Source organism: Sciurus vulgaris (genome assembly GCF_902686455.1).
Source record: "Sciurus vulgaris genome assembly, chromosome: 6".
NCBI classification, from domain to species: domain Eukaryota; kingdom Metazoa; phylum Chordata; class Mammalia; order Rodentia; family Sciuridae; genus Sciurus; species Sciurus vulgaris.
Window position 1 is genome coordinate 61,470,759 of NC_136466.1, and position 14,224 is coordinate 61,484,982.

At 51.7% G+C, this 14,224-nt stretch overlaps 1 protein-coding gene across 7 annotated transcripts in view; it reads right to left on the minus strand.

Annotated features, from left to right (window-relative positions):
- Nucleotides 1-1,636: 1,636 nt before the first annotated feature.
- NDST1 (N-deacetylase and N-sulfotransferase 1) overlaps nt 1,637-14,224 on the minus strand; it is a 56,011-nt gene continuing 43,423 nt past the window's right edge. For all 7 annotated transcript variants that reach the window (XM_079145978.1, XM_079145976.1, XM_079145979.1 and 4 more), the window contains 8 exons: nt 13,978-14,160; nt 12,661-12,757; nt 11,279-11,402; nt 9,142-9,316; nt 6,640-6,810; nt 5,587-5,696; nt 3,642-3,744; nt 1,637-2,735 (listed from right to left, as the gene is read on the minus strand). In XM_079145978.1, the coding sequence (XP_079002104.1) occupies nt 2,616-2,735; nt 3,642-3,744; nt 5,587-5,696; nt 6,640-6,810; nt 9,142-9,316; nt 11,279-11,402; nt 12,661-12,757; nt 13,978-14,160 (1,083 nt within the window). In that variant the 3' untranslated portion in view covers nt 1,637-2,615. The remainder of the gene's footprint in view (nt 2,736-3,641; nt 3,745-5,586; nt 5,697-6,639; nt 6,811-9,141; nt 9,317-11,278; nt 11,403-12,660; nt 12,758-13,977; nt 14,161-14,224) is intronic.

Below are 14,224 nucleotides of genomic sequence, written 5' to 3' on the forward strand. Positions count from 1 at the left end.
TCTTCTCTCACAGGATCTTAAACTGCCTGCTCCTACCTGAGGCCAGAAGCAGAGAGAAGCAGAACCTCCCACCCCATGAGGGCTGCTCCAGGACAGCCCAACTCAGCTTGCTGAACTTCAGCTGAGAGCAGGCCTCCAGCCCAGAGGGTGGACTGCACAACATGGGGGCATCCCGGATCACGGCCTGAATCCCCCATGAACAGCTGGGAAGTGAGGCTCAAAGGCTGGCACTGGTGGAAGCTGATGCCTCACTGAGGGTCCAGTTCCAGCTTGTCCCCAGAAGCACAAGAATACAGGAGTAGACAAGCCACCCTGTGCTCCTCAGCCCTGCGGGGCTGACAGGGGCCAAGGTTCTGGGGCTCACGGGCCCCAGTGAGAAACATGGTGGAAATTCTGCTCTGTACACACTGAAACCACAACACAGCTGGTCCTGCTGAGTGTCTACCTCCTTCTCCACTCCAGTGAAAAACTCGAGAAGAGGGAATCAACTCAGAATGAAGACTGATGGCGCCACAGGATGGGGAAAGAGCTCCCGAGATGGGAGAACAAGGCAGGGAAGTGAATGCGGATCTGGAGATGAGAAGGCTCAAAGGCACCTGGCTGGAAAGGAGTGGTTTGTCCCCATATCCTGGAATGACCACGGTTGTGACTGAGGGAAGGGAAGGAACCTGGCACAGAGGAGGGTCCCAAGGGTGGGCTCAGAGGCAGTGTGGCACTGGAAGAAGAGCACTGGACTCAGATTCGGGTCCCTGAGTTCAATTCTTGGCCCTGCTTCCAACCAGCCCTGTGACATTGGCCAAGCTGGCCACCTGCTTCCTGGACCCACTTTATACCTGTCGAAGGAGCCTTCCAACCTCAAGATGCCAGTCTTCTGAATAAGACCAGGCTCTCCAGAAAGAACTTCCTAGGTGTCAGGTGGAAGCTGAATTGGCAGTTGAGGGGGCCAGGGAGAGGCACCCCAGCCTCAGTCACTTCACATTGTTAAAAGAAGGGGGCAGGAGCAGAACCCAAGCAGAAAACAGCCCGGAGACCCCAGGTCTGCAGGGGGCCTGGAGACGTTCTGTGGGTCCCAGTGGGCATCCCCGCTCCCGGGGCAGCTCCCAACCTAGCACCATGTGAGGGGAGAGGGACAGGCCAGTTTTGGGTCCCAGCTCTCCCACCCTAGCCCCGGCTGCTTCCTTTGGCCACAATCCCACCCCCAAAACTCCTGGGCTTCATGAAGCCAGATATCCTAGAGAGAGTTAGTCTTCCCTGTCCATGTCACCACCTCTGTCCCCCTAGAATAGGCCCAGGACAGTGTGGCACTTGAGAAAGGGAAGAGAGATCTCTCCAATGGCACCTCCCAACAGTCTCCTTGAGTCCCCAGACAAGTGAAGACACACACTCCCTCCCTTCCATCTTATTCTCTAGCACTAAGATATGACACCCTTTGAGGCTGGGGCTTACCACCATTGTGTACAACTGAATTAAAAACAAACCCAACCAAAAAAAATATAATATATATATATATACACATTTTATATATATATATATATATATATATATATATATATATATATATATATATATAAAAAACACAGTGCAACCCCAGCACCCAGGGTATAAACTCTGGCACCAAGAAAACAAAACCCAAATATTAAAATACTTTAGCTTCTTAGTATTTGAGAGGTTAAGGGGTCTCTGGGAACCCTCGGCCATAGGTCTCTGGGGCAAAGCAGTGGGTGGCAGTCTTGCCAGCTCTGCCATGTCTGCCAGGGCCAAGGCAGTTGCTGGGGACAAGGTATGTACATGGGAACGTGTATACTGCAGATTCCTGAACCGCCTCTGTCTTTTACCACAGGAAACCACGCTTGTCATACCCCAGGGTGCAGCCAGGGGGCGGGGGGGAGGCTGAGTCTCTGGGCCCACATGGCAGTGCCCCAGGGCCCTGCAGGAGGCCTTGAGGACTGGGTGGATACTGGAGGAACCAGAAATTCGTTCCCCAAAAAGGGAAGGTGAGATGTGAAGGTACTGACCCGAATGTGGAGGATCAGCGTTCTCCCAAGGTGGCTGCCCTCACATCCAGCCTAGAGACTGCCTCTGGGTACCCAGCTGACCCCCGTGAAAGGCAAGGCTCGAAACACCCAGAGCAATGTTCAGTCTCCCCTGGGTTTGGCGAAAGGCCCAGCTGGGATCTTCTCTTTTCCTGTCTGGAGAACAGGGAAGATATGGCAGCTAATACTGAGGAGACGCCCTGTTGCAACAGGGGTGGTGGGAGCAAGGAGAGGGGATGGTTGGTAGAGCACAGTGAGGGCCAGAAAAGAGAGTCTCATGGACTCCCTCCTACCAGGAAGTGGCCTTCCACCCACAGGAAGCAGCCTCCCAGCACAGGCTGTGCACGGAATGGACCTCTGGTGGAGAGAGGTCCTATAGGCCACAGACCCAGCAGTGGATGCTCCGAGGTGCTCGTGGGCCTGCCTGGGCTTCTCCTGGCCCCACGTGGGCCTCAGCAGAGTATTGCTCGCAGACACTTCACCAGCCCGGGCCCGGCTCCCCTCTCTGCAGGTCAGTCTGGCTCAGCCACGGCAGGACATCCCTGCCATCACCAACGTTCAGTCTGGCTGTGGTGGCCGCAGCTACCTGGTGTTCTGGAGGTCCTCCCGCAGCCAGGTGGGCAGTGTCTGGCCCATCTTGTACAGCAGCTTGGAAAGCTCAACATTGTGGTCCCGGTAGTAGTCCTTTAGGAAGGATCGGGACTGCAACAGGAAGGAGAGCCAAGATGGGGCGACAAGCCGAGGCAAGCGTGGGCCGAGGCAAGCGTGGGCCCCCAGCACGGTTGTCCTGCTGGGCCCCACACCAGACATCTGATATATTCCCTGTCCTCTTACAGAAGTCTCCCCAGAATGTCCTTTTATAGGAGCAGCAAATTTCACTCACAAGGTCAGAATTCTTGCAAGAGGGAGAAGAGAGCATTCGTGAAAGCCAGAGGCTAATGGGAAAGGGAGATACCATGAGAAGTCTGCACGCCCCCATCTTGTCCAGTCCTCTCCTATAAGAGGACTATCCTTCTGTTCCAAGTCTCCAAATCTTGTGGCATGAAACCCAACTCCAAAGACCCCTGCCCCTCCCCTGGAAGCCTTCTTTCCCTCCCTACCCCGGCTTCTAGTGCCACCCCTGTCCTAAACACCCATAGTACAGGATGCACCCTTTCCTGCATGAAGCCCTCCCTGCCCTATGTGTCACTCATCTCCCCATGGACTAGCAGTCCTTGAAGGTGAGAGCCTATCTTGTCCAACCTCAAAACCCCACAGCACAGCCCTTAGCAGAAGGGCACAGTACTGAAAACTTGCTTGACTAAATCAATTCTGATCTGCCATGGGCCAGCCTGTACTTCCTCCGCCTTAAGTATACTGCCCAAGTGCTGGGCACAGTCGTGCATGCCTATAATACCAGCAACTCGGGAGGCTGTAGCAGGAGGATCACAAGCTCAAGGCCAGCCTCAGCAACTTTGAGAGACCTTCAGCAACTTAGTAAAACCCTATCTCAAAAAATAAAATGAACTGGGGATGCGCCAATGGAGGGTAAAGAGGACAGAGGCTTGTCCCATGTGGGAACAGTTCTCAACCTGTCCAGCTGCCACAGGTAGGGTGTCTGCCACTTACGTCCAAGTCCATCTCTGGGTACTTCCGGCCTTTGCTTTTGCCCAGACACTTGGTTTTTCCTCCTTCAAGCAGCTGGCACCAAAATCCCTTCTTTGGATCAAACCTGTAGAGGAGAGGAAAGATGGATGGAGCTGGCCCAGCTACCCCTTCCCCACCCCAGGGCCATGTGCATAGGTCTGGGAACAGCAGCACCCAGGAGCTGAGGGAGTCCACCCTCCCATGCACACACTTGCACCACATCCATTGTGGGGCAGATGTTTGTCATCTCGGGGCCCAAGTTTTGCTACACTAAACACACCCGCCTTTCTCCCCAGCAGAGGGCAGCTCTCACGCCCTGGGTCTTCTCCTGTCTAGGCTGAGCAGCCCCAGTTTCTCCAGCAATCCAAAATGTGGACCTGTTCCCATCCTCAGCATCCAGCAACAGTTTTCTGAGCATTCTTTTTTTTTTTTTTAACTCAAGCAGTCTTCTTTACCCCTCCCAACTTCAAGTGACAATAGGGTAGGGAAAAGGTTAGTTAAAAGAAATTTGCTTTTTTAGCTAGGTGTGGTGACGCACACCTGTAATCCCAATGGCTCTGGAGGCTGAGGCAAACCTCAGCAACTTAGCAAGGTGCTAAGCAAGTCAGTGAGACCCTGTCTCTAAATAAAATACAAAACGGGGCTGGGGATGTGGCTCAGTGGTTGAGTGCTCCTGAGTTCAATCCCAGTACCTGTCCCCCACAAAAAAGAATTTTGCTTTTAAATAATTGGCATCTTAATCAAGAAATGCTAAGGCGTTTGTACTGGAGAGTTTCAAATTTTGGAGTAACTTTCAGAAATGAGGGAGCAAGACTGTCTCTTGTGCATGACGTCAGGGTGCCTTCGATGGCATGTTCTGGGAGATGAGCTCTGAAGCTCAGGAGCCATTAGGAAGGTCTTGGCCTGAGGGCATCAGGCCAGCAGAATGCTCATGTGGCAGGGGGTGTGGTAGGAATTCTGAAAGGGGGTGAGGGTAGGCATAGAAGATGGTGATGACAATGACAGTGACATTAGCAGTTAGCACCAATGAGCTCTGAGCCATGGGTGCCACGCTTGTGCTCTCATCCAATTCAGGGACCCTCAGGAGGGATGAGCCATTTCCCTTACCCCCAGCTTACAGGCGGGTCAGAGCTAATGATGGATCTGGGGTCCTGACCACCCCTGCAGCTGCTGCTGCTTTCTGCCCTGAGGTGAAGAATGGACTTCCCTTCTCCACCTTCAGCCCAGGGAGGAGAGAATATTCTTGCTGCAAGCTTTCCCAAGAAAGCAGCCAGGGAGGGGGCTTTATTTCCCCTTCTCCTGGGGCTGCTCTTTCAGCCACGTGCATCTCTCCTCTGTGCACTGGAGGCAGCCTCTCCCCAGCCCCTGCCTGGCAGCACGGGCTGGCACTTCCTCACCTTGGGAAGGCATGTGCAGTGCACTTGCCCTGGATTCTGGGTGAATGGGATTATTGGCCACCAATAACAATAGTTTTAGCTTTTCCTGAAATCATACTATAAGTTAAAGTCTAATGTTAGGAAACCCCTGTGGAAATTGGGGCTGCTCACTGCTGGTCTGTTACTTAGATAAACACCCTAAAAATTTTCAGCCCAGACAGAACTGAACTAAAGAGGACACTCCAGGGTGGGCTGACTGGAGCAGAACAGATTCATCACCTCCCTTTTCCTTAAGTTAGTACTTTTATTAATATGACTTGTGCCATATTGATATTAGCCCTTTTGCTGAACAGCCATCAGGGCAGTCAGAGTAGTGCTGCATATTTTCTTATACTTGCCGACGCTAATTAACCTGGGTCTCCCCAAAAACCATTCAAGCCTTTGTCTATTTTGGCCCATGTGCCCCGCCCCCCCCAAAAAAAAACAAAAAAAAACCCAAAAAAACAAAAACCAGGAAAATCACCCTGTCGAATGCTCAATGCAGTACTCACGCCAAAGTTTTGTGGTAGTCAATGGTATTAGTCACCCCAAGGAATTTCTGCACTGTGTCCATCACTTTGGCAGGTTCTGTTCGCAGCAGTTTACCATCCAAGACCAGAATCTGGAAAGAAGGAAAGGGAAAAAGGTGATCTGGACTTGCTTTCACCAAACAGGGCAAACAGGATCAGAAGTCACCACAGCAGGGGGGAACTGTCTGCAGGTATGGGGCCTGTGCTCTTTAGTCTGCGTCTGCCTCCAGCTCTCAGTGGCAGGTGTCCTGGAGACTCAGTCCTCTGTGGTCTAACTACCTGCTCTCTGCCACTTTCCTTGGCCCATGTCAATCTCTCACAGAACTTAAATGATCAAAAAAACCTTGCTTAAGCTGAGTGCAGTGGTGCATGCCAGTAATGCTGCTACTAGGGAGGTTAAGGCAGGAGATTGCAAGTTCAAGGCCAGTCTCGACAACCTAGTAAGACCCTGTCTCAAAAAATAAAAAGGGCTGGGGATGTTGCATTTGATGGCACACGCCTGTCATCCTAGTGACTCGGGGAGGCTGAGGAAGGAGGACTGTTGAGTTCAAAGCCAGCCTCAGCAATTTAGTAAGACCCTAAGCTGCTTAATGAGACCCTGTCTCAAAATAAAACATAAAAAGGGCTGGGGATGTGGCTTAGTGGTTAGGCACCTCTGGGTTCAAACCCCAGTATAAAAAAAAAAGGGTAAGGATTTGGGGGCTAGGGATGTAGTTCAGTGGTACAGCACCCTGGGTTCAATCCCCAGTGTCTCTCTCACACACACACACACACACACACACACACACACACACAAACCCCACAGCCTACTTTTTGTATCTCTGTAACATTCCTCTTCCAGCCTCTCAACCAGCTTCCAGCACACACCCCATATTCCTGCTCCAGACTCCAAGGGTTTCTCTAACAAGCCTCATGGGATTTGGCCCTGTGTGCCTCTCCAGCCAGGCTCTCCCTCCCCTAGCACACCCAGCCTCCTCCTCCCAGCTGCCACTCAGGGCAGAGCTCGCCCTCCCACGGGTGGGGGCAGGGAGTTACCTGGTTGGCGTGAAAGGCGCTCAGCCAGCGCTCTATGTGCGTGGCGTACCAGCCGGGGACCAGGCAGCGGCTCTGGAGGGCACGCAGCTTGGCAGACGCAGCAGGGCCAGCCGTGATCACCTCATGGAAGGTGTACTTCAGGGCCACTGGGTCATCATGGGCTCGCTGGTGCTACAGGCAAGGGGAGAAGGTGAGCACATCACAGGGAGAACAGAGTAGGAGGACTCTGGGACAGCAAAGGGGATACGGTGCTAGAAGGTCCCAGCTGGAGGCAGGAGGCCTGTGCCCAAGTCCTGACTCTGTCTCTCCTTGCTGTTTGGCCCCTGGGAAGTACTGGCCCCAGAGCCCCAGTTTCACCATCTTTGAACAAGATCAGGTTTCCGGTGTTGATTATTCCCATGTGGTCCCTGAGTCCCGCTGTGCCCACACACCAACATGGGCCATGGGCACACCATTTCCTTTACATCGACTCACCTTTCTTTTTCACATATATTTATTTCAAGAAAACTCAATATAACTTCCAAAAATGGAAAACTAGAATCAACAATCATGTATAGAAGGCAACCATTGATAAATACAATAAAAATAAAGCAAAGCTCCTAAAAACTTGAGCCGGACATAGATGTCTGCTGAGGCCCCTGAAGCCCATGTCATGAGCTTCCTTGTCATAAACATAGTGTGGCTGTGTAGAAAGGATGTGAGTGCCAAATGGAGCACTCTCTTTTATGGAGACCAGAAGGACTGAGTAAACTGAAAAAGAAAATGTCAGATATGAACCACTTAAAATAACCCAGTGGGCCATCGGCATCTGCAGAACTCTCAGAGCCCAGAGCTTGGGGACCGACGCCTCTGAGGAGCACCACATGCAGCCCAAGGCAGGAATGCTCACCAGACCTCCCTTCCTAGAAGACACCTGCCTTCCTCTCCTCTGGCTCCTTCTTGGATCCTCCTGGTATAAACTAGTCGCCCTTACTGCCTTCATCACGGACAGGAGAACAGGTCTTAGATCTACAACACCTGGATTCAAAATGCCATCACATGAAACTTGCTGAGTCTTGGTTTGCTCTTCCTTGTGAAGGGAACACACACACACACACACACACACACACACACACAGCCTTCCTCTGCCTTCTAGAAACTACTGTGACTCTTCAGTGAGGTGGCAGAAATCAAGCACTGTAACTGGTGCAGAACAGGGGACTGACCTCTCCCCGGATGCCCCAATGTCTCCCATGAAAGCAGCCAGCCAGTTCCCTGCTCCTTGCCAGGAGGAGGAGCACACTGTGCAGCAGGATGGGGATGTGGTCAACAGTGTTTGTGGGACTTTCCCCTAAAGACTAAGGCCACAGGAAAGGCAGATATCAGGGCATGAACCGAAGTCCTGGGGACAAAAAGCAGAGAGGCGAGAGGTCTGAGGGACCTGGAACAGGAAGGACTTGGCACCTGAGAGCACTACAAAGACAAAGCACAACCCAAGGAAGCAGCACGGAAGCAACCAAGTGAAGAGACCTGAAGGGTGGAGGAGAGCCACCCCAAGAGAGCTTCCTGGCTACAATAATGGACACCTCCCCCATAATCATGTGCTAAGGCCCAGGGATCCCCTGACTCCACAAATAAACCTGGTCTGAGGGCTTGATGAGGGTGGTCAGGATCCTGGCCTTGGTCACCAGGGCTACTTCTGAAGCAAAGCACTTGGCAGCATGGCATAATCCAAGGAAGACTGGGAAGCAGAGGAGGGACCTGTCCCAGCCCCACGACAGGCCTAGAAGCATTCCTGTAAGCCCGGTGGACTACACGTAGCAGGAATCAAATCAGGTCATAGAAATGACCTGATTTAACGTGCCTCCAGTAGAGGACTTATCCCTCTTGAGCATGTACTGCAGTCCAGGTAACTACCTTCCCTGATCAGGCATCCATAGCCCCACTAGGAATGCCAGGTCCTGAGCTAGACACAGTGGTACACACCCATAATCCCAGCTACTTGGGAGGCTGAGGCAGGAAGATCACAAATTCGAGGCCAGCCTCAGCAACCTAAGTTGAGCCAGACTCTGTGTCAAAATAAAAATTTTTAAAAGGTTGGGGGTATATCTCAGTGGCAGAGTATGTGCTGAGCATTCAAGAAGCCCTGGGTTCAATCTCCAGTATTCTCCCCCCAGAAAAAGGCAGATCCTATGTCTTATCCTCTGAGTTCCCTTTCCTATCCCACTGGTGTCCAGCAGATAAGATGCACTCAGTGTGGCCCCCCACTGTTCACAGATCTAGCAGCATCAAGGTCTAATCAGCCTCCAGGTTGTGTCCATGTCAGAGTCACAAGCAGGACCCTCTGAAGCTTAGGGTAGACAGTTAGCTGGGGCTGCCTTTCAGCACCAACTTCTGCCTGTCACTTCCACCAGACTAGAAACGCCATGAAGACAGGTTCCATTCTCACCCATCGCCACATCCACATTTCTCAGGGCTGGCAGACAGCCCCTCAGCCTCCAGGGCCTCCACCACACTGCTCACCTGGTACCAGGAATAGGCCCGGTCCGCTGGGTTGATGAGGATGGTGAGGATCTTGGCCTTAGGCAACAGGGCAGCTGCACGCCGGGGCGCCACTTCTGAATCAAAGTAATTGGCGCTTTTCTCAAAGTAGAAGTCGGAGGTGGTGTTAGAAGGGATAGGGAAGAATTCCATGTACCTGCAGGAAGCCCAGAGAGGGGTGCTCACAGGCAAGGCTCATGAGAAAGGGGCCCCGAGGAAAGCAGTGCGAGAGGGGGAGTGTCCCAGGGGGCAGAGCATCCTCAGAAAGCAAGCAGGACACACTTTCGCTCTGATTCTAGAGAGAACGGCCCCCTGCAGTCTCCCTGGTCCACATTGTGCCTTTTCAGTGGAGCTGTGGAGTCAGGAGGATGCGAGCATTCATGGGTGTGATGTGGGTGGCAGGCATGGGGTGGAGGTTGTGTCCTTCCATCCTAAACTCATACCCTGCCCAATGGAGGCTCCCACAAAAGGACTCTGCCTCTAGGTACACCAGACCCCAACTCTGCCTGTAGGAGGCAAACTAGGGCTCAGAGTGGCTCCCCTTTAGCCTATGCAGGACCAGCCAGGAGGGCTGCCTCTGAAGCTGTCTTTGCTGACCTGGGATGATGTCCATTCTGTCACTATGGACCTGGAGACAAAGGGGAGGGTCACCTGTCACCCTCCACCCTTCACACAGGTGAACTCAACTTTTCAGAATGTTTCATATCCTGCCCACAGTGATGACCACCACTTCATCGAGGACCCCTCTGAAAACTAAATAAACTGTCCAGACTCTCCCAAGAAAACCTACTAATGTAAAATCAGGGTGCAACTGGGGATTCATGGGAAGTAAAGTATCCCCTAATTAAGGGAATAGGTTCTCCATCCCACAAAATGAGGTTTTTAAAGAGTGGGCCCAAGAACCCCTTTACAGATTGCCCAGAGCGTCTTAGGTTCCTGTGCCCCACCTATGATCTACCTACAGGATCAAAAACTTGGGAAAGGGGTTAAGGAATCTCCCTCTCTCACTTTTCTAAATCTTTTGTTTATGAAACTTACTTTGAGAAAGCTTAGAAAACAAGTTTTGCTTCCTAAGCTTATAGCAAAGCCATATAGCAGCCAACCTGACTTTTCTACTTTACCTGGTAATAAACAGTCACACTTGCTACAGACATGCTAATGTACTGCTGGTGGGTACTGCCCCCAGCCCTGCTGAAGATGCTGCTACATATATGACTGATACCATATTGCCTTTATTTAAAAACAACAATAGCAAAACAAACAAAAAAAAGCACTGACTTCCAATAATACATCTGGTCACATGTGGTTTTAGGTAAGAGACTAGACATGTTAGAGATACAGAGGGATGGATGGATGGATGGATGCATAGGTAGACACACAGATGGATAGAGAGATGATAGGTAGATAAAAGAGAGAAAAACACAGAGAAATACCAAAAAGCAAATACATAGAAGGCACATAATCTCTCCATCCAGTCAGTGTGTCAGTATAACAATATTACACCATGGTCACCAGTGTACATACAAGGTACACATGGCAACAGCGGGGAAAGATGCAAACTGAAAAACTGAAGAATAGAACCGCTCCAAGCCGTCCCCAAGTCCACACTTAAGGTCACCTCTGTGGAAGGTTCTGGTGGGCAGCCTCCACTTTAACCAGCCCCCAGGTAACTCCTGGAGGCCAGCCAGTGCTTCCAAAGGCCCACAGCAACACCTTCTCCCCACAGTTGGCCACACACAGTGGGCAGGACCAGCTGTCAGTCGGAGCACCTGGATTTTAGCCCCTGCTTGGTCACCAACAGACACTGGGACCTTGTGTGAGTTCCTCCCCTCCTCTAGGACTCAGATGTTTTGTGCAAGCCAGGGAGGGGCTCGACTCTGCCTTCAGCAGTCTCTGTCCCAGGCGATAATGCGAAGGGCCAAAGGGCTTCTTTATGGAGTGTCCTGCCTGTAACAACACTCCCACCATGATTCAAGGGTCATGGTGCCTTGTCCCTGTTTATAGGAACTTTAGCTGCGTGTGAACAAGCAGCAGCTGCTTCTTGCTGTGACCACAGCGACCTCCCCACCACCTCTGGGATGGTCTTCCTATCCTGCTGTGGACCGAAAGGCTCACTTACCAGTCAATGCCTCTGTGATAGTTGTGGCCATTAAAAAACTGGATCTCCTCGAAGGTCTCTGAACTAGGGTAGTTGCTGCTTAGGTCCGGGTGCATGCCCAGGAACAAGTAGAGGGCTGTGGTGCCTGTAGGGATGGGAGGCAGCTGAAACCACAGCCTAACCCACAACTCAAAGATGGAGCCTGGGTTCTGGGCCTCCCTCTCCCTTATTCACTAGGAGGACCTGGGAAAGTTTGGGTGTTAATTTCCCCATCAGTACAAGGAACTGCACTACATCCAAGATGGCAAATACAGGGCCTGTCCACATGCAGGGCCTGTCCCAACGCCTACACCCTCTATAGACATCACTGATCCATTACGGTATTCTTCATTCCTAAACAAGAACTTGACCTCTGAGACTCCTTATGACAGCACTCTGACAGCCGTATCCCATCAACTGCTGTCTCCTTAGAATCCCTACTAGATGCTTCCTGCTGATCTCTTCAGCTGTGAGCCTGTCTGCTGGCACTTAGGAGAAGTCCATGGAGCAGGGTGCTTAGACCCTCCCTGCATTAATGTGGAACTCTTGAAGAGCCATGAGTTCTGGCTCTGATGCCTCCTCTTCTGATCTGCTTCTCCCTCCTCCCTAGAAAGATTCCTCATTCATTCGCTATGGCATGATTCCATGGTTCATATGCTACAGAAGCATCCAGAAGAAGAGCCTATGGAGTTTGGTGATTAAGAATATAAGCTTTGGGGCTGGGGTTGTGGCTCAGTGGTAGAGCACTTGACTGGCACATGTGAGGCACTGGGTTCAATCCTCACTCAGCACCACATAAATAAATAAAATGAAGGATGTGTCCACCTACAACTGAAAGAAAATTTAAAAAAATAATAATATAAGCTTTGGGTTCACAGAGGCCAGGACCTGGTACTGCCATTTCCTAATTGTGTTAGGGGAAGTCACTCAACCTCTCTGAGCTGTAAAATGGGAACACCCAGTTGTGCTTTACAGGCTCATGTGGACGGCAAATGCTTGGCAATCACATCACTACTTCTCCCTCCAATACCTCTGTTGGACACGACTAACCAACCACAGCCCACTTTGCACTGAACCAGTTTTACCAGGCACTGCTTAAACTTGCAGACAGGCTGCTGGACACAGAGAGAGGTCCCTGAGGCTGTGGTTCAGGACAAACAGTAGAATGTCACCATGCTCACCCTCCACTCCCTTCCCATCTCCACACTGATGGGCAATTCTCATTCCCCCAAACTTTACTCTCACTTCTGGGAAAGGAGTGGGTAGACTACTGGGGAGTGGGACCAAGGAAATGTGGTCCCCAGAATTCTGTGACTGACATGGCAGGTGTTGGAAGAGGTTGGGTGAAGGGTGGGGAGACCTACCTGTTTTCTGGGGACCAATGATGAGGAGCTTCGGGAAGCGGTCACATGTCTTCTCCTTGGACCAGATGTCTTTGTGGCGTTTGTCTTCACAGGGGTCCTAAAACAACATTGGGAGGGATGTGAGGGAAGCCCAAAACCAGTGAACAGACTCCCATGAGCATGTGGCTCTTCCAGCCCTGCCTGACAGGCAGAGTATCTACATGTGGCCTTGCCGCAACTCACCCCCAGACACTTGGGCTGCAACAGGCAGGGACCATTTCTGGTTAATCTCACATCCCCCACAGAGCCTGGCGAAATGCCCAGCTGTGTGCTTGACACATAATGGGAACTCAGGAGCACTTGTTGAATTGAACTGGACAAGCAGTGTCTGGACCAGGGGTCTGCAAACTTTCCCTATGAAGTTGGTAAATCTTTTGGTAAATGTTTGGTAAATATCGTGGGCTTTGGGCACTATCCAGTTTCTGCTGCAACTTCTCAACTGCACTGTTAGGGCATGAAAGCAGCCACAGAGAGCACTCACAAGAATGAGCGTGGCTGTGTGCCAGGAAAGCTGTCTTTACAAAAGCAGACCACAGGCTGGAATCGGCTACAAATCAAGGTTCGGGGACCCTATTCTGAACTATGAGACTGCCACTGGTCTCAGAACCTGCTTCCTATTTTCAATAACCCCCAGCTGCAGACTTTCCCAAGAACTGTTTCCCCCAAACCCTCCCAGCTAGTTCCCTTCCCGGTGACTCGAAGTCTGCTGTAGTTACAGGGGCTAGGAGATTACCCTAGAGTCTAATCAAGGCAGGGCAGGTGTATCCTATACTTCCCTACCCTATGTTCACCCACAGGATTTCAGGGGGGTGTTGTTGGGGGCTTTCTTGGACTTTTTTTGTACTGGGAATTTAATCCAGGGGCACTTGACCACTGATCCACATGCCCAGCCCTTTTTGAGGCAGGTCTCAGAAAGTTGCTTAGGGCCTTGTTAGGTTGCTCAGGTTGGCCTCAAACTCAGATCCTCCTGCCTCAGCCTCCCGAGTGGCTATGATTTCAGGTACATGCCAATGAGCCCAGCTCCACAGGGTTTTTAAAAGTTGTTCTTTCCAAGGCTGTGTATGCGTGTACATGTGTACAGGTCTGTGGGGACCTGTGCACATGTACGTTCACGGGTATGAGTCTGCCCACACTAGAGAGCAAACAGGTACCTGGGTTCCCCTGGGGAGAGAGTGAGAGGGTATGAAGGTCGAGTCTTGAGCCCATGCCTACAGCGTGAGCCTATGAGTAGAGGGCACTCCACCCCTGCAGCAAGGCATGAGGCTTCCCTGTTCCCACCTGCCAGAGTGGGTCCTTTTCCTCAGAGAATATCTGGAAGTACTTCTGGGCCAGCTGCACCGGTGGCAGTGTTTGCAGCCGCAGGTTGGTCCAGGAGTGCAGGAAGCGCACCAGGTGCTTGAAGGTGTACAGGCCCAGCCGGTCGTTCCCATAGTTGGACAAGTGTGTCATGAAGATGCTGATCTGCTCCAGGGAGGGAGAAAGGGAAGGAGTGGCCAGGTCAGCATCTGAGTCACCCTCGCCGCCC